Source organism: Copadichromis virginalis, linkage group LG22, assembly GCF_057382275.1.
Source record: "Copadichromis virginalis isolate Kocher_CV1m ecotype Utaka linkage group LG22, C_Virginalis_male_GT1.1, whole genome shotgun sequence".
Classification (NCBI taxonomy): Eukaryota; Metazoa; Chordata; class Actinopteri; order Cichliformes; family Cichlidae; genus Copadichromis; species Copadichromis virginalis.
The window spans coordinates 11,890,681-11,911,371 of record NC_140638.1 but is presented as its reverse complement, the minus strand read 5'-3'; the positions used below and the strand labels follow the sequence as shown (position 1 = coordinate 11,911,371).

Here is a 20,691-nt window from a genome sequence, read left to right as displayed (position 1 = left end):
ACATTTATCTCAACAAGAGCCGTTCATGTACAGTTATTAAATTTAATTAAAGTGGAGCTACTGTCCTGACCTTCAGCTTATTTTATGCTGGGCCTTAGTGTAGCCTGTGAGTTCATCCTGATTGGTTGCCCCTCATAAGCAGAAATTTTAAACAGCATGAAGGTGTGACTTTTGTACTCTGAGCCAGAGCTGTGGAAAGCTGAGGCTCTCTCTGACATCATACAGAACCATGACTATACCATGAATAGAACCCCCCCCCCCCCCCAAAAAATAAATAAATAAATAAATAAATAAATCAAAACAAAAAAACAATTGGACACGTATTTAGAATAGTCTGACTGCGGAAACAAATCGGTCGCTTTTGCTCCGTCCACTAAAAGATAAACGAAAGTTCAGGACAAAATATTCTCATTTCACTAAAATCCTCCAGGAGGAGCAGAGACTCCTGCGAACTGCGGCCGGATGAGCTAAAAATGGACCCAACGCCGCTTTTAGCGATGTGGAGGACATGCTTCTGAGACGCTCCGTGGCACATCTTGTGTAATTGAAAGCAGCTCTGTGTACTCCTGTGGTGGAGCCTGAGGTTTTCTCTCAGGGATTGCTTTCACATACGCAGACCTCACGATCAGAAACTCAACATGAACATCTAACACTGTAACAACACATACATGTCACACACAAGCACCACCACCATCAATACAATCTTTCTTCTACCACACAAGCAGGCAGAGAACAATTTTATCATCAAAGAAACAGACGCACAACTTAAATGTTTCCATTAAATCAAAAGTAGTTTATTTAACTTTGCCTTCTCTGTATAACTTTATTATAATAAGACACTTCTCTGCTTGTACATTGCTCCCTTGAACTAAAAATGGCAACATTTGTTTGTGGGAATGTAAGTTGGGGTAGACAAAAACTTAGATACATACCAATATACATACATGTGTGTATATTACGGTTCCATTAATAAAACCATAAATGCTAAAAAAAAAAAAAAAAAAAAGTCTGACCCACTCCAGGTACCTCAGTAATGCTGGAAACATAATACAATCTTGAGTAATTTTTTCTCTCTTTTATCTGGAATACACTTTTGTTTTTAACATGGGTACATACAATAATGCGCACATCAACATTAAGAGTTAAGGAGGGATGAAGGACTCTTTGAGCCAGTGTTAAAGAGTATAGCTATCAATGAAGAAACCAGTAACAGGCAAGGCAAGCTGCACCCACGTGTGTTCATGCTCAGAAGTCATAGTGGAAAAATAAAATATGTCCAACTTCGCTTGCCTGCTGATGAACGTATGCTTAAATTACACAAAAGAAAACCAACTGGTGACGTTTCCCACTGCAGATTCTTAATCTGGATGAACATATACACACAGCTGAATGTATATATATGTGGATGTATTTAAGAAACAGTAGAATTGTCTTAATAATAATAATTGGTTAAATCACTCGCGGGCAAACAAGGCAGAAAAGTGCTCGCCATTCATGTTATAACCCTCTGGTCCCCCACCCTTAACCCCCCCCCCCCTCGTTATTACACAGACACCAGAAAAAAACAAAACCAAAAACAAAACAACCAAGCACACGTACATACACGCTCACGTACACGCACACATACACAAATCATCAAATGCCCTACTCACAACATCCCAGAGACAACCTTCACACTGTTGTCAGTAAACAAACGAACCCCAACTTACAGCAGTGACAGAATTGATGAAGATGTGAAAACATGTTAGTTCACCTTTGCTGTTGTCTCCAGTCTTTCTGTCTCTCTTAAACTTGTGTTTGAGTGTGTAATCTTACATCGATCCCACATTTCCTCACTTCAGGTCAGCATTAATTGTTGCAAGTAAAATCTTGAAAACCATGCAGCAAACTGCAGAAGGCGACGCTCGGTCACCCCCCGGTTCGGCTTTAAGTCCTGAATTTTAATTTGAGCTCCCGCTTGCTGCCGTCCAAACGAAAACAGCCTTCCCGAGTAAACACGCCTGTGAAAAATACTTCATACCTCAGACAAGGAGTCCTTCTTGGTGCGAGGAGCCTCTGCTACGACAAGCAGAGGGGTGTACAACACTTGGCCTTAGCTGTGTACTCTGGGCCCAGACAGAGTACCCCGTCCTGCTTTATCATGTGTAACTTGCCCAAGTCATTAACACAAAAGAAGAGGAAAAGAACCAGCAAAAGTGGATGTTTGTTATACTACAAGGAGTGCTTATTAGAACATACTCGATCATCTATCGAAGCATAAACAATTTCAGGAAAAGTCAAACATCTGCTTTATTCTATCATGACCTACATTTTCATTTAATTCATTCCCCCCAACTTGAAAGGAGGGAAAAACACATTTCCATTAAAATGGAAGTCACCCCGAGAAAATAATAGATATTAAAATAAAGCCATCACGCCATCGATACAGTCTTCAGGAGGGCAAACGGAACTCAAAGAAAGGGAGCTTCAAACTACTGTCTGTGGGGGGAAACTTTAGATTTTTGCAGTGTGCAGAAATTCTGCAGGTGAAGATGCTACGACGAGGCCAAAAACCTCCTCTTTAAAGAAAAAAGAAAATAACAATTATAATTATAATGAAATGTCAGAGCAGATCATTCAAAAAATAAAAACAAAATTCAAACCATCGACCTGAACAAGCAGCAGAAACATTGATATAAAGACCAATCACTGAGCAGTAGTACTTTAACAGGTCTCATCACAGTAATCGGACCAAAAAGTCAGTCAGAGGAGGAATTTGGACATTTTTAGTAAAAATTTAGTTTAATGACTTGCTTTGTTGAAGAGAGAAAACACACACGCGCGCGCGCACACACACACACACCCCTAAAATTCCTCACGAGGCTGAAAAATCAGAGCTGACACGAGGCCAAACAAAAGACAGAAACAAAACGTCTTATGGTACATTGTTCTTATTAAAAGATGTAGCTGCACCCCTTTCACTTGTGAAGGAAGTGATGCACAACTGCAATACAGAAAACCACACGAGGCCAGAGTGTGACAGAAATATACACAGACACATAAATATAAAAGTTTGGCCGATCCAAATATTCATGCCAATTTAATCCCACATTTTCCTTCTGGGCTCAAGTGACCTCACATGCTCTTTGTGGGGGTTTTAAAGATGTCACATTTGTGCTTGTATGTGTGAGTGTGTGTGGAGCTCAGTGTGACTGTCTTCTGTCAAAATGAGGTGTAACCCCCCCGCCCACCAATTGAACAATCACATGCTTGTCAAATCCAACCGGGGTGAGGAAGAGTTAAAAAAAAAGAAAAAAAGAAAGAAAAAAAAAAGAGAGGGTGGGGCACAAATGAACAGAGAGCAAGATGGAACAGACTGAGAAATTTACAAGAACGGATGGCAGATACGAGGATGATGCAAAGGTGAAAGAGGTGACTGGGTGGGGAAGGAGGGGTGAATACCATCTCCATTTACTGTACAAAGCACTAATGCCAACAGATAAGCTGTGAAATTACGATCAAAAGGGATTAAAGGCGTAACAGGGTGGGGGTTAATGTGGGTGGGGTTTAACTGAAATGTCGCATATTCCGTCACTTCCTATTTTTCGGTGAGGGCCAGTTGCCACGCTTCTCTCCCCGGTTGCCGCCTCCGCTGCCAGGTCCACCAGGGCCGCCGCCAGGTGGGCCACGGGGGCCTCTTCCCCCCCCTCCACCACCTCCAGGTCCTCCGGTGTTGACCCTCCGGTTCTGCCGCTCCATCCCAGGACGCTGACTCGAGAAGCTTCGTTTGTTAGCAGAGGGTTCTTTACCCGTCATCTCACGCTCCACGATGCTGCCGCCTCCTCCTCCTCCTCCGCCTCTTCCCATGTGGTGGTGGTGATGAGAAGCATACGACTTCCCTCCTCCTCCTCCCCCTCCCCCCTCTCTGTCTCTGAACTCTGTGAAGTCGCTGCTCTCAGAAGCTGTCTCCCACTCCTCATTGGCTTGGTCTGAGTTCTGGTTGGTGAAGTCAGGCGACTTGGCACCGTGGGGGTGCTGTGGGTGCGTGGGACCCACACTGCCCTGGTTGTAGTGGTGATGGTGGTGGCTGTTCGCATTACTGAGATGCCCGCCACTGTTGTTACTGTTGGCCGTTAATGTGGCGTTGTGGGTAGCATTCTGAGCATTTCCTGTCATGGGAGCAGAGACTGGGGCTCCGTTACCATCTTGCACAGAATTCATGGAAGGAGATGAGGGCCTTTCTCCACCAATGACCCCCACACTGCCGTTGATACGAGCAGCATTCTCCCGCTCCTTCAGTTTCCGGAAGCGGGGCGGCTTGTCCTGCTGGTGCTGGGATCGCCCATGACGACGGCGCCTAGGTGGTCGCTCAAAGCCACGATTAGAAGGAAGAGGAAGAGCATTTGGCCCTCCAGAGTTTGACACAGGTTTTGCAGAAGTTTGCTGGGTCGCAACTCCACCATTTTCAGTGGAAACCAGAGTAGCAGAGGTTGTTGTAGCAGGCAGAGACGGCTGAGGGGGGTTGGTCCCCTGACTTTGAGTTTGACTTCCATCAGCCACCTTGTCCTTCTTCTCACCAGCATTTCCTCCTCGGCCTAAGTCTTTATGCCCAGAGCTCTGTGGCGGACCTTGCTGTTTCCGGGCTGAAGCTGAAGACTTGGAGGACCCACCATGCGAGCCTGAGCTGGGCCCAACACGGTGTCCCCCAGCTGTTGCTCCCATATTGCCACTACTCCTGTAGATGTTTCCTCCTCCACCTCCGCCACCCCTGCCCCTTCTAGAGGGCACACCCCTAGGGGTGAAGACACGGGCCTGGGAGCCTCTGGGTGGAGCAGATGAAATGTTTACACTGCTAGTGGTGTTATCAGAGCCATTCTTGGTGTTCGATTTCTGGCTGTCTTCTTTGTCCGAGTGGCCGACATCGCTTGCTCCACTCTCGCTGCCCGTCTCAGAGCCTCTCTCCCTCCTCCTCTTGGGGATTTCTTCATACTCTGAGCCCTCACTGCGGGTTTCACTGCGGTTTCTGGCCCTGGCTGGGTTATGCTGGGACCGATCTTGACCATGCCTTCCACTGGCTCCTTCACCCTTGGATTCCTGATGATGGCCACCACCGGCTGTTGAGCGGTAGTCTCTTCCACTCCTGCCACCCATTCTGCCCCGGCTTCCACCTGTGGGTCCAGCACTAGCCATGTAGGTGCCCCGGTACCCACGGCCTCGCCCATAGAATTCTCCCCCTCTTCCTCTGCTGGCTCTGCCGCCTTTCTGGGGGACTCCATGGTGGTGAGAGATGTTGCCTCCCTTTTCAAAGGAACGGTCTCTGTCTCTCCTGGAGGAGGACCCTGAAAAACCTGATGAAGTAGTGTCTACATCTTTTTGACCTCTACCTGACCCTCCTCCAGCTGAGGATCGCTCTTTTCCACCATTTCTGGGTTTGGCTGTCTGGGGTGGCTCGTCCTTAGATGAAACTGATGTGTTCTGAGAGTTGGAGGAGGCATCCTGCTTCATAGAGACAGGCTGTCCACCATCTTGCTCTTTATCTTTTCCAAATCCTGTGCCTTGTTTTTCTCCTCCATCTGCATCCATTGCCTCTCTCTTGATTTCTTTCAGCACTGGCTTCTTAATGGGCCCAGCCCTCCTGTTGGCATTGCTCCCTCCTGATTGGTTGGAGGGTTTGTGGTCCAATGGAGTGTTGGAAGAGTCCTCTCCTCCACGGGAGTTGTTCCCACCTCCTGCATTGTTGCCCCTCCTTCCGTGAGAGGAACCCCCAGTAGTATTGCTGCCAGGCCGTGGACCCCAGTGTGTCTCTGTCTTATGCTCCCGCCCTCCTCTTTGGTTTGATTTAGGATGAGGATGCTGCTGCTGTGGGGGCTGACTGTGGCTGCCAAGTTGAGCCAGAGGTGGGCTAGAAGTGTTGGCTGAATGGGAAGTATATGCCGGACCTGTCTTCTCTTGTTTCACATGGCCACCACCTCCAGCGTTACCACTGCTGCCTCTTTCAGCGTGACTGTGCCCGACACTGGTTTCGCTCTCTCTCTGTGATGGGTGATGGTGCGGTGCCACTTTGACATTCCCATCCTCCCTGGCGGAGGAGGAAGAGGAGGAAGAGGAGCAGGAGGATGAGAGGGAAGGTTGGTGAAGAGGAGGAGAAGAGTCAGTCTTCTTAGCTGGGGCCTCACCACCTCTGTTCTCTGGCTTATGGGGATGGAGAGGGAAGTGAGGCTGTTGAGGGTGGTGGCTGTGAGGGTGGTGGAGGTGAGAGTTGCTTTCAACAGGAGGATGATCTGGGCGCCCGCTACGATCATAGTGAGGATGTGGGGCTCCCCATATCTGGCCCTGCTGAGCTCCTCGGGCAGGCCCTTCATCCTGGTGGGGGAACCCATGTGGCTGGCTTCCCCTTTCACCCGCCCTCTGATGCTGGTGAGGAGGCATCCTTGCGCCCTGATCGGGGAAGTTGCTGTAGTTGCTCTGTCCGCCGATGTAGTGATGAGGGTGATGGCTGCCTCCCTGGTTGCCAACAGGGGGTGGGGTTTGATTGGATGTCCCAGATGCAGAGCTGGGCTGCTGAATGGGTCCCAATCCACCCTCTCGCATGCGGTGTGGAGGAGTGTCGCTCCTATGATAAAGAAAGACAGAATACAAAATAGCAACTTATTCACTCAATAAATGAAAACACAGATGATTAAAAAAAAAAAACAATACAAACTTACATGGACACTTTTATAATTGCTCTATATAGCAACAATCTAACAGTAAAGAAGGAGGTTTTATCTTCGATCTCACTCAAACAAAACAAAACGAGTATCCATACCTGGGCCCTTTGGCCACATCATCATCCTCCGATGCCTGCTTCTGTCTCAGGGGAGAAGTTAGCCCACGGTTTTCCCCTCCTCCAGGGAACACCTCAGGCCCCCAGGCCAGCTTAGGATCCATAGGGGGAGTCCCACGGTGAGGATGCCCTGGATGCTGTTGCTGTCTGTCAAAGGGGTCTGAACCAGACCCCCCAGAATCAGACCGCTCACGCCCAATAAGCCCTGAGTAAAATTTTAAGAAAAATATCTAAGTCAACAGCCAACATTGTGACTTCACAGTAACACAATACCACTGAACATTTTAAGCATGGCCTGTAATACTGCAATATTTCCTGATTTAATTTTATTACTTGTGTTTATGCATCCACTTACCAGAAGGATGCATGCCGGCCTGATAGTATTCCATGGGTGAAGGGCGACTCTGTATCATACGAGGGTCCATGTAGGGCATCATCATCCACCGAGGGTCAAAATTCAATGGTAAGGGTGGAGGTCGAACCATACCGCCAGGCTGATACAAGGGTCCGCCCTGTTTAGGTCCAGGTACAGGCTGGGGAGTTGAACCTGGTGAAGGACCTTGTGGAGCCTGGGTCTGTGGGGACAGCTGACTTTGTGATGCCTGGCTGTGTTGTTGCTGCTGTTGCTGTTGCCACTGCTGCTGTTGCTTTAGGAGTTGCTCCTACAGAGAAGTGAATGGAAAAATGCAATCACTCAGGTTGTTTAAAAGCACTTCCCTTTGAGGAAAAAAAAGTAAAAAGAGAAAATCACAGTGGCCCTGCTCAATCAGAATGCAACAACAACTTTTAACTGAATTTCTCTCTTACGTTTGGAAAAAAAAAACAAAAACAAACCTGCTGCTGCCTCTGAAATCGAGGTGGAAGAGACTTCTGATACTTTGAGTAGCCCTGGCCAGGAGGGCCACCAGCTTGACGACCGGATCCCCCTCCGATATTTTCGACCTTTACTTGGTCGATTCCTCTTTCGCCTCCACTTCCTGTACGGATGTGAGGAGTGCTCACAGCTTCTTCCTTACTCTCTCCTAGTAAAGGTACATCCAGTGTGGGCTGCTGCGGCTGTGGTGCAGCCAACTGGGGACACTGTTGGGTATCTAAATCAAGAACAAAGTTGCAGGGTTAAATCTGTAGTCATCATGATTATTATGTGGTGTATTTACTTAAAATGCTATATTAAATAAAGAATAGAAATGTTATTTACTTGAATGCTTCTTGATGATTTTTGTCAGGATAGGTCTGTGTTTCAGGCCATTTGCATCTGAGAAACTCACCTGCACCAGAGTCATAACTGCTGTTGCTGCTGGGTCGCTGGCGGTCATTACCAGCTGGACCTGTTCCTGACGGGACAGCTAGCACTGGAGGCTCCTCAGAGTCCACGCAGGGGGAAGGAGGCTGGCTGATATTAGGGGAGGAAGCTGAAACTGATGGACTTGGGCTGCCTGCCATAGCAGCTGTTGAATTTCCATCAAGGCTAGGGGTTTTGCTGCCGCCACCACCACCAGCAGCACTTGTGTTGCTGCTCTGCTGCTGCTGCTTTTCATCCAGCCTCTTCAGCTTTTCCGCACAGGCTGCACGTCTCTCCTCCTCCATCCTGCGTTCTTCCTCTTCACGCCTGCGACGAGCTCGCTCAACAGCAGCAGAAATCTCAGAGGATGACTGCTTCCTGCGCTGACGCCACGTCTCGTCCTCATCATCCCCCTGGGCTGCATGAACCAGCAGACCAGGCTGTGTAAGAGGGTTAGGGGCTCCTGCTGCTGGTTGATGCTGGGCAGGGGCAGGTTTCCCCTGGCCAAGAGAGGCTCCCTGATTGTGGGGCCGATCCTGAGGAGTTAGAAAACACTGAATGTTTTATCATGAAGTTTTTAACCTTCCAAGTGAAATTACTGTAATCTTTTAAAAAGTAGAAATGTATGTATGAATGATAATCTCCACTGTAACAAAAACCAAAGTGAAGGGGGGGGAAAAGGGAACTTAAAACTAAAAATGACTTGGCTATAAGACCCGTAGGTGGTGGATGAGGCAATGACAGAAATGATTATTCTATGAGGCCCTGTCCTGATGTCTACCTGTCGGTAAAAGGAGTAGGGCCCTGGTCCGAGGAGCGGCCCAGGTGGGGGGGAGGGCTGCTCCTGGGGACCACCCAATCCAGGCCTGCGCCCCTGTATACAGGCAGACACAGTTAGCTAAGGTCCACCACAATGATCTACACTGATGCAAAATACAGACACTCACACATGCCTGCCCACTAAAAAAGTCTTGCCTTAACAGAATTAACTCTGTAACCTGTTTTCAATTTGAAAACTTCACAAGGCCTCAATGTAAGGTAAAACCATAGGGCCTTATCCACTGCAGGAACTCAGAGCACACATTTACAACCCCAAATCAGCCCGTTTAAGCCTGTTCCCATTGCGGTGTAGGATTCACCACAAATCTTCCTGTTCCAAAAAAACCCAAAAAAAATATCGAGGGATTCAAGAGGACAATTCTACGTTGCTTCTCTTCCTCACCTGCATAGTAGTTATAGGTAAGTTTTTTTTGGTCTGAAAACACCCCTTTAAGAGGTCCTAAAGGGATGGTTCCTAAAAGAGCCCACAGGTTCCTGCAGTGAAAAATGTCTTGTTGTTACTGCTGTTCAACACAGTACCTGATAGGCGGATGGCGCTCCCTGGCTCACCCAACCACTACCTCCCTCCTCGGCCCATCCTGGCTTGCTGGAGGGGGGTTGGGGGCCATTGTCAACATTAGAGGGAGGGGTCCTGCGGGTCTCTCCACCGCTGTCTGAGGCTCGAGAGTGAGAGGTTGCATTGGGGGCATCCTGAGACCTCTGCTGATCACTGAGGACAAGAAGGACAAAAAATGTAAGTGAATAATATCTAGAAAAACAACAACAACAACAACACCCCCCCAAAGAGTACTGTAATTTATCACACATTAAATGTACTTGGTCACTCACCGCGGATCAATCTTGCTCTCGTTTCTATCCTCTTCTCCCTCTTCCTCTCCTTCATCATCGCTGAATTTCAGCTTGGCGGAGTAATCTATCTCCTCATGAGCTCCTGTTTCAGCAAAACAACAAAAAACAAAATGGAAGCCATCAGAACCATGTTTGTGCCAAACATCCACAGTGTAACATTATTCAGCAACCATCACTAATCCTTCTCCCTCCCTCCAGCAACTTAAACCATGCTGGACGGATCAGCATGAAATTTGATATGCACCAACAACAGCAATCCTTGAAAGCAGAAAAAGGAAGGCTCGGCAGAACACGCTCTGCACAGCTGAACTAAATTAACTTGCATAAGCAAGACACACAAAAACAAGTCTTTACTTAAAACACAGAAGGTTATGATTCTTGTTCTAGGTCTGTAACAACATTAAAAGTAACCAATTATTATTGTTTTAAAGCCATTTGTTAAAATTTCTGTTTCTGCATGCTTTAGAGCCCTCCTCCAAACAGAAAACATTCTGTTTTTATTATAGATAGGAACAACTTCAAAAAGAAAATAACTTCATTTAACAAAAACACTGTTTTAGTGTATATTTGGAGGTGGCTTACAAACTTAGAACCAGTTTTATGATGTTTCACCTTTGTGAATGGAATTTTATTTTATTTATTGATTTTTTTTTTTTTACCTGCCCAGCCTTCGTCTCCATCGTGGTCCAGCTCATCTAGCTCCTTCAAATCGTCTTGTTTTAAAATGGAGGGTCGCTTTACCACCTCTCCACCCACATCGCGTGGACCGCCCTGTGACCTGCTCTCAGGACCAACCGGCCCACGAGAGAACCTGAAATAATGGGGGAGGTTCTTTTTTAAGGGATATGATGGGAAAAAAAAAAAAAAAAAAAAAAAAAAAAAGCATGGCCCAAAAAAAGCAGCTCTTGATTACTTAGGAGTTAAACTATAGGCCATTTGACTGCACTGAAGAACATTTTCCCTCCACAGTGAAATTAAAAGTAGATGAAGTAGCATCTCAGTGAACATACCTTGGAGCTGTCCCTTCACCAGGTGGTGGGTACCTGTAGGGCCCTTGAGGCCCATAGGGGCCCGGGAAGGGCAGATAGGGAGGATACATCTAGGGAGTAATAACAGATCCAGTTCAGACACCCATTTCTTTTGTTTTTGTTTGTTTATTTATTTGGGCGAGAAGATAAAGATAAATGCTAATAAAAGAAAACTAACACTTACGAAGGGGGGTATGATCCCTCGATATTGGGGGAACCCAGGCCCCACAGGAGGCTGGGGCAAGGGCAGGGCGGGGCTGCTTGCAGGAGGGTTCCTAGGTGGCCCGTGGTTCTGTGAGTTTGGAGGGGGGACCCCTGCTGCCCCATCCATCACCAGAGCTCCACCAGTGCCACCCTCGGTTACCCCCTCCCCAGGCAGGGTGGGTGCCAGGGCTCGGCCCCCACCATCCCGCCAACTTGTAACGTCTGAGGACAGTGAAGACAGGAGAGGATGGAGTGGTTAGTATGATTTATGGACTTTTATGTAATCAGAACAAGAATGGAAAGTCATTTTTTATGATTATGAATGTGAAAAGCAATGAATATCAATACTGTCAATTAGTAAAGTTAAAAAATAAATAAATACAAATGAAAATCCTGCCCGAGGTGTTTCTCTCCAAACTACCATAGACAAATAAGTGGATGACAAATTATTAGAGACAAAGCTTGCATTACTCACTCTGGGGGCGGAGGCTTGGTCCGGGCCCATACCACTGATCTGCAGTGCCCTGTTCTTTGCCAGCTTTGTCCTGGTCGCCAGCCGCCTGCAGGGTGGGAAATTCCTCGCGAGAGAATGGCGACGGTAGGTTTGATCCCTTTCCACCTGCAAAAACATATGATGAAAAGAGGGGCTGAGTTGCAAACAAACAAACCCATTGAAGGACATGCAGCAAAAGAAGGACTCACCATCCCCTTGTGTTCCATGTGTTCCACTGGCCTGTGCCCAGGACCTTGCCCCTACGGCCTGGGTTGAAGCTGGGGCCAGAGCCTGAACACGGTGCACACACAAAGTCAAATACCATATGATACACGCCAGCTAGTAGTGCTAGATGTCTTTCGGCAACCATTACTCAGGGTATATTCTGTTTTAATGTTATGGAGATAACGTGTACCTCTGAAGCTTGCGGGGTTCTCGGGCGGGTCGGTGCAGGTGTCTGTGAAGCCACAGGCTGCTGCGACTCCGGCTGCGGTGCTGACAATGCATCGGTACTGAGAGGGAAAAAGCAGACATACAAGTCTTCAGACCGAATGCAACAAGCAATCACACAAGAATAAAACTACTTGTTACATTAACACCCAATAACTTAAAGGTGTTTGATTACAGCTTTCTTACCTCTTTGGGTCTGCTGCTTCCTGTTTGCTTGCCCATCCTGTGCCGTCTTTGGGAACGAGCGAGACGTTAGGATCGTTGCCTTTGTTCTCTGCCTTCAGACTGGGCAGGTTGGCAGGGGGTGGCATACGCCGCGCAGAGGCAACTTTACCAAGAGACTGCAGGCCATGGCGTGGGGGAACTGATATGGAAACAAGAATAGAATAGAATAGAATAGCAATAATTCTTTAATTGTCCCACAAGGGGAAATTTGGTTGTAACAGCAGGAAGTCGCTAGCACAGATGGACCACTGAAACCCTACACTGGTGAAATCCAGAGGGAGCCTGAAAACAGGGATGGCGTTCTGATTACTTTCTGGATGTAAAATTAGGGTGCTGAATCACTGAGAAGGCTAAAAACGTGGTGGTTTTAGTCTGGTGATTCTAATGAATGTGGATTTATTTATTTTTTTAAACAAACAAACAAAAAAACTCTCTTGACGTTATTAAAAACATTCAGCAAACCCACTTCAATTACAATTTTATAGAGAAGCATTAGCACATTGATGCTTACAGAACCATGGAAAAGCCTAAAAGCGAAGCCGTTTTGAATATCAATCCCTCATTTGTTTTCCTAAGGCTCAGAGCAACCACAGCAGCTTCAGGCCTTCACTATGTAAGAGGGGGCAAGTCTGTAGTCGGGGAAAGGGGACAGCTGCTTGAATCTAGAGGGCAGCCTCTGAATAAAACATAAACTGGGGTCTCAGCATAGAAGTCAAACAGCATCCACAAGTAAGCCTCTGTCTCTGGTCAGCCTCAGTGTCTCTGGAGCTCAGCTAATACATCGAGCCTCGAGAGCCATTCACCCTCCAGGACCCCCTTTTCCCTTTGTTATTTCTTTAACACGTCAGTGCAAACACTAGTCAATAACAAACAGTATAACACAGTTTCATCAAAAAACAGAGAGAGAGAGAGAGAGAGAGAGAGAGAGAGAGAGAGATAGAGATAGAGATAGAGAGATAGAGAGATAGAGAGATAGAGAGATAGATAGATAAACTTTGTGTATTAAAAAGCAGCGCCATTAAGGAGACCCTAAGCTAACACTTCAAAGTTGCATTAGTTGGTGCAAACACAGTACAACGAGAAAATTGTAATCACACTAATGAGCAGATCTGACTGAGATATGTTTGTTTAAGGTTCAAATGATCAGTGACAGCACAGGTTTTTACTAAACCACACCACCTGGCAGAATTTAATTAGAGCCCTTTGAAATCTGTTACAACTGCTTAGAAAGTGATGTATGTTGAGGATGTAGATAATAACAATGTTATCATCTACATATTATGATATGTTGTGATAGCCATAAGCTCTGACTTTCAGGTTTTACCAAACCAGCTAATTCAAAGAAAGCCTGGCTATGCTGAATCTGATTCATAATACACCCCCTCTGGATGTATGCTGTGAAAGCTTGTGTGTTCTGAAGATACTCACCAACAGGCTTTTGTGTTTCAAGGCTCTTTCCTTTGTATGTATCAAACAGGTTGAGAGACGCATACTTGGTTTTGCCTTCCTTCCCCTTTGCAGTTTGCCCAGAGCGATCTGACATTGCGCTGTCCGCTCATTGAGTATGGTGAGCCCTGAGACTGTAGAAGAAAGAAGAGACAAGGATAACAAGAATACACAGAAAGAGAATGAAAGTGCTGAATTTTAACTATATTTAACAAGGGATTACAGATATGATACAGTTATGTTTCTTCCAGCTGACATTAGGTATAATTGCTTTCAGATTAATAGGTGTAGCAAACCTTTCTTTTAAGATAGCTCTATGAAACAGGATATTCTGAAACACAATGACACAGCACGTAGGGATAATACACTCAGATTAGTTTATTTTTTTAATTTTTCTACGAATCAGAATAATTGGCAATTTACAGCATTTTCTGGGGCTTTTCTGGTTTAATTTTACTTCTATGTCTGAAGCAATATTCCTCCATTTTAAATTTTTTGTCAATTCAAATGACAAAAAAGATGTCAACAAAATATTTGGCAAATATCAGCATCATCTGATACCAGACTTACTGATTTTTAAACAAATTAATGAGATGCCATGTACCTACATGAGTGGCTCATATTTAACTTTTTACATTCCTTTTGCACTGGCTAAAGGAAGACAGTCTTTGTTTCTCTGACACAGGTGGGAAATACAAAAAATACATTTAAAAACATTAAAACACAAGAACTCTTGTCTCATTATTAGCTGAAGTGTTATTGTAAACATCAATATTAGCCCACAATTTTTCAGCCTGTCCATCAGTAATTTAAACAAAGGATTGCAAGTTGATATATTTTAACATCTGCTACATTTACGACCGATACATCTGATTTAAAAACACTTGTTTTTATATTTTGAGGTATTCATTCAACACTTAGCAACTTAGTAAAGACTGGTGTGACTTTGACTGACCTGTCTGTAGACAGGGGGCTTATGAAGTTAAACAACTTCCCTATGACAATGTGGACAACAGTCGAGGAAACCAGCTTCGTAACATAAAAATTAACTGAAAGCTTTTGAGCATGTGTATAGGTAAGACCATAAGTTTTCTGTCACATATTGCTGAATGTCATCTAACTTGGATTTGGTGAATCAACAACATATAAAGACAAGAATCAACACAGTTTTTGGATCAGATAATGGTCCAATCCTGACTCAAAAAGCTGGACTAATATATTGGTGACCTCTGAGTGACCTATGAGACAAATATATTCAGTTCAATTCCACTTTTCTAGCAGGAGAGCTTAACACAACATGGAAGAGGCTAACAATAAAGCAACAGTGGTTTAGAGGCGTTTCACAGCTGTGACGCCAACAATTTTTCTTTGTATGTTTGCAACAGTTTTGAATTTAACCAAGAATTGTGGCCACGTGACTGGAAACGTCAGGCGACAGGAATGCCTTCACTGCCCTTTGCTTCGAAGCACTTGCAATTTTTATGATAACATAATGCATTCTTGACAACTTGGTTAATATTATTTGAATTTCAGGTTTCTAGTCAACTCTACTCCAATATGTGTGTCAAAACGTTAAGTACTTAGCTAGAAAGGAGAGACTAGCGTGCAAAGAGCAGTAAGCAGTAAAGAATAAAGTAGAATTCATGGTAGCATGTTCATGTTTATTTTGGTAGGCATTTGGCTAGTCAACCTACAAAGATGTGCTTGAATGTGCTTGTATGCAGTCCCCCACAGCCAAAAAATTAATTAATTAATAAAAAAGCATGTAGCAGTGATGATATGCATGCATAGGATGCTGACTGATTAAAAAGTTGGGTCGAACATTAAAGGAGGTGATAATGCAGTTCACCACGGAGAGAAAGAAGTGTTAAAAAAATAATATTAATAAAGAAAATAAGCATGAGAAGCACAGAGCTGCAGTGTTCATTACTTTTAACACCTGGCTTCACATCACTACAAAGAAACATGAGTTTGTTCTCTGTGGCAATGGTTAAAACTAAAGGACAAATAACAGCGCAAACACATACCTTTTGGTCTACACAGTTTTAGCTCTTCCCCCTTCTGACAATACATAGACACAACATGCAGACATTGGTCTGCAAAGCTCTGCATAGGACTAACACATAGCCAGGGTCATTCCTTAATTTAATTTGTCTTAATTTGTCATCCCTCACCACGAGGTCCCATCTACAATTCAAGAGATACTATAACGTACTAACTAAGCCAGCACCTTTCATCAAGACTTAAAACTGTCTTTATCGACAGTGTCTGCAGTTGTCCATATCCACAACTGAGTACAATCCCCTAGCCAGCTATCCACTATTCAAATACATTAGATAAACTGTGCATTTCTGATTTTTAATAAAGACCTTTTGGATGCATTTATTTAACAATTTGGTTCAAAAAGTCAGAAAAAACTTTATGTGTAGACTACTGTTGCCTTATTATATATATATATATATATATATATATATATATATATATATATATATATATATATATATATAATATTCGTTGTGTTCCCACTAGTGCTTTCAGGTTGATCTCGTTGAAATGCCCTTAACGCCACAACACGGCAAATCTCCGTTAACGAGCTACCGCCAATCGCCCCGTGCATGGGGCTAGACAGCCAACACGTTAACGAGCTAACTGCGCTAACACACTAGTTCCCACCCATGTAATTGAGCATTGCATGGCACATCCAACATACTGTTTTACTTTAGTCCATGACTCGCTTACCTTCAGGGTCATACGTCACATGAAAACCAAAATAATTCCAAACGCCAGATCTGAATGTTGCAAGGAGAGCTTAACTTCTGTCTTGCTAGCTTGCCCTGCGCTCTTCCTTCTGACTATGCTGTCTGTGTTGAGCGCTCAGTGGATCTGCGCTCGACAGTGCAGCCTAGGCGGAGTAGTCGAACGCAGATTCACTGAGCGCTCAACACAGACAGCATCGTCGGAAGGAAAATTGATAAAATAAATTACAAATGTTGTATTGTTCGATACATATGCGTACCGAACCGAAAGCACTGTATCGAACGGTTCAATATCGATACGAATATCGTTGCACCCCTTATATATATATATATATATATATATATATATATACATACATACATACATACATACACACATAAATAAAGAGAGAAAAGACTCCAGCTTATTAACTGAACACTAGTACTGGTTTGGTACTGTATCAGCAGCAACCTGGAGCCAACATGTCAGTTCTATTTTCTATTTGTATAAATTCAGATAAGCAGATCTCTATATGCCCATATGGATACAGTTTAATGGGAGCATATGACTGCACCATTTATAATACAGCAATAACACCAGCATAATTTTTTATGTGCTATAAAAATGTCATACCATATATAGCAACATTATACGTTTATGATCTGTAGTGCACACAATAAGACAAGCCTGTCATGTCTGATAGCAAGAGCTGCGTAGTACCTAAGAAGCCCCTCCCAAAGTAGTGCTCTGTAAAATATGCAAGAAAACTGTTCCTGTTGAGTGTAGAAAAAAAAAAAACTTGTTACAGTGCTTGAAGCAAAAACAGATGATCAAGTACAACCAGCTAATAAAGGAGGAGATACTAGGAGCTAGTGATGTGCGACTCAAATGTAAACAAATGGCTCCACTGAGCAATTTGCTAACTGCACTCCATGTGACAGGAAGAGCAAATGGTGGATGGAAATTACTGATGTGGTTACAAGGTGGTGAAGCAGGGCTATGAGCAGGTGGTTAAAATGCACAACCCAAAGCACAACACCCCAAGAAATATGCGACAATACCATGAATCTCCGGAAGACTTAAGGTTAAGTTACTTTATTTACTGTTGTTCTAAAGTGTTAACCAGTTATTTTATACTCCTTAAACATTCCAGGAAAAACAAAACCTAGGCTATTTTTGTGCTACGTTTGACTTATGCTGTGTCACTACTATTGCACCACAATGCTGCTGCTGTCATCTTGCTTCAATTGATTCAAACATCAAATCGAGAAGTGTGTCATCAAATACAGCAACTCAATGGAAAAGGATGGATAATGCCAAACTGCTAATTTTCTTAAAATATCATGACATTTTAGGGCTATACTGTTCAACCCTAGTTAGCAGACGTTCACTGCTTATCAGATGAACATTATTTCAAAAAAAAGGTGGGGAAAAAGCAGAACCATGGTTTCTATGGAAACACATTATAAATGATATTCTTCATGCCTTGAGACAGAGGGTTCGGCTCCATGGCAACTGCCAGGCCTTTAGCTTGAACTCATTTTACTGCACATCAATAAAAGACAGGGCACTGACATCTGTCCAATTCACAGTGATTTGGCTGCATCCATCAGGTTAAACTGCTGCCACCACCTCCTACTCCCATTAGGCACAATGACTGCGAACACACGGGTCTCTAAGATCGTGAAGACTTTGTCACATCGTCATATCATTTCATTCACTTGGCTTCAATAAAAAAATTAATACTGACGTGAGAAAGCCAATCTAAATTGTCTGTGTTTAGAAAACAGCGATTATAGAGATATAGGTCTGTGCTACAGTGACTCAAGCATTAAATAACTGAAAGGTGGGAAGACGTCTCATTAGATGGCTGCATAACACAAACAGCAACACATTCCCAAGATATGCTTGAAGACTCAAATATGCAGCCTTCTACTGCGCACTGACGATCATCAAAGGAGCAAAATGTACGATTTTTGCTTTTACACACATCACTTTTAAAAAAACAAAAACAAATAACCCTTCCTTCATTACTTTTTAAAAAAGGTTGCACACGGTAACTACGAAGCTGCGGCAGCCTCAATAACCAGATGAGATTAGAAAATTAGGTCGTGGGATGGCTGGTCAGTTAGATGTTGGATTAACTGGAGCCCTAAGTGCAGCAACGTATACCACAAAGAGGCCCCGCGAAGCTAAAGGCTAACCGTCAACACCAACTACGACGGGCAAAAATCAGCTAGTAGCTCCAGGAATCATTGCCTTGTACATATATATGCAAAACAGAAACATCCGGAGCGGTGATGTTTTTCTTATTTTTTTTTCCTCCTGTGGTGCTAACCAGCTCGATGCTAACAGAGGCCCTCGGTGATCTCGTTGGGAGGGGGACTGCGTTGATGTTTCATAATGTATTTTCAACACCTCGCAGCTATCACTTAGCTCACCGCTTGTCAGCTCCATGCTTTGAATCACACAGTGACATTACGACTGCTCGTCCTTACCAAACTGTTATGCTTACTTACAGTTAGTGGGAGGCCCGGGGTAACGCAGAAAAAAAAAACACAGATTTTTATTAGATGAACAAAACAAAATGGCGGTGTAGATGGGCCCTGTGCATACTAACCCAGGCCGGTTGGGTAGCATTAGAGAGCTGGCTTGTGTAGGTACATACTACTTAAAATACACTACACTATACAACTTAACTGTGCTGGAAAAAACAACCACTGACAAATCATACTAATAATACTGAGCAACGGGAGCATCTTTTAATCGGACACCCTCCGAGCTAAAGCTGAAGCCTCGCTAACGTTTATCCGTTAGCACTAGCCACGAAAAAAAACATCTAATAGTAAACAGATATTTCATCAGCACACAAACGTCCCAGAGACCTTTACTAAAAGGTAAATAAATGTGTGTTTACACACTAAAAAAAACAAGTGGCTAAATTCAGAAGCTAGCGAATACTAGTCAACCACTTAGCCAAGCTAGGCTAATGAGCTAGACAGCCACCTAACGTTAGCTATGCCTTTACAAAAATAAAAATAACCTCGATCCTTAACCAAAAACACCCTCACAGATGCGCCGAGCCATTGCCCAGAGGTAAGAGTAACAATGTCTCTTCGGTACAATGTAACTGCCCAATGTCCGCATGGAAACATGCACAATTTTCCCAACCACTGACCTGGTCTTGTCCCGACTTGTCTCGAGGTTGTATCGCTGAGTGAGGTTAGCTTATGCTATCACGTATAGCCTCTTTCCAGCAAGTGACCCAGCTAGCTAAGCAACGTTATCCTCTCGCATAGTCAAACCAACACACTCTGGCTTTGCTCTAACTTTGATACCAGCGGCAACGTATGGATAAAGAAGATATTCGGCTTACTTGTGCTCCTTTTCTTTTTTTTGTAACTCCCAAAAATAAATGAAAAGGGGGTAAAAGAAAATGGTTAATGCTGGACTCGATCCGTCGCCTAAAGAGCCGTCAACGGCTACTGAGCCGTTTGGGACCTCTACAGTAAAATAAATAAGCCACTCTTATGTTTTTTAAAGTGCAAGTGAAGCCTCTCCGAAAGAAATGTGAATATTGCAAAGTTAATACCAAAAATATCTAGCAAATTTATCCATGAAAAGTTAAACAATTAATTTTACAATAGAAATCTGAAATTTCACGTTTTCAATATGTAGATGGTGCATTATCTTTTTTAATATATGTTAATTGTAATACATTTATAAACAGAAATCTAAAAATTTGATTACAAACATTTGACATTTTTTATATGTTACGATTTCTGTATTTATCACTTCATAAATAAATAAATAATAATAATAATAGAAAATAAAAATGCTAAAAGACACAAAATTAAAACTTTTCCACCTCTGTGCAAAGACTTTGAGCCATGTTTCTTTATATTACCTTTGAAGGAGCCAGTCCTTGTTTTTTAAAGTGGTCTTGAACTATACTTCTCCAGTCTTTCTGAACATCTTTCAAAGTTTTCCTTTGGCCATTGGCTGCTTTTTCACTCATTTTCAGTCCAGTCTTTGTACCTGACCATTTTCAGAGGAATGTTTGTTTGTTTGTTTGTTTGTTTGTTTGTTTGTTAAGCACTTATCAGTCATGGATTGACCTCAATGTTATTGATCATCCTGACAGAAAATACAATAAAAGGCAGGCACTGACCTTTGAGAAGACTGGAAAGCCATTCCTGAAGACTACATAAAGAAATGAGAAGAAATGAGGACTGGCTCCAGACTTTTGGTTGTACTATAGATGGATAGATAATTTGCAGTGTGAAATTCCAGTCATGCCTATGGAGCCACTTATTTTTTTTAAACAAAAAGA

At 43.7% G+C, this 20,691-nt stretch overlaps 1 protein-coding gene across 3 annotated transcripts; it reads right to left on the bottom strand.

Moving 5' to 3' along the window:
* Positions 1-772: 772 nt before the first annotated feature.
* prrc2a (proline-rich coiled-coil 2A) lies at positions 773-19,860 on the bottom strand. Of its 3 annotated transcripts, none has more exons than XM_085445330.1 (17): positions 19,735-19,860; positions 13,605-13,756; positions 12,138-12,315; positions 11,917-12,013; positions 11,711-11,792; positions 11,484-11,627; positions 10,989-11,230; positions 10,787-10,875; positions 10,436-10,587; positions 9,756-9,858; positions 9,447-9,636; positions 8,869-8,961; positions 8,074-8,623; positions 7,640-7,896; positions 7,161-7,467; positions 6,788-7,010; positions 773-6,592 (listed from the first exon to the last, which is right to left on the bottom strand). In XM_085445330.1, exons 2-17 carry the CDS (start codon positions 13,717-13,719, stop codon positions 3,571-3,573), a joined length of 5,844 nt encoding a protein of 1,947 aa, XP_085301456.1. In that variant the 5' UTR covers positions 13,720-13,756; positions 19,735-19,860; the 3' UTR covers positions 773-3,570. The 3 variants fall into 3 exon arrangements, with proteins under 3 accessions (XP_085301456.1, XP_085301455.1, XP_085301457.1); XM_085445329.1 differs by lacking the exon at positions 19,735-19,860 and adding an exon at positions 19,537-19,721; XM_085445331.1 differs by lacking the exons at positions 8,869-8,961; positions 19,735-19,860 and adding an exon at positions 19,537-19,721.
* Between the last annotated feature and the right edge of the window lie 831 nt (positions 19,861-20,691).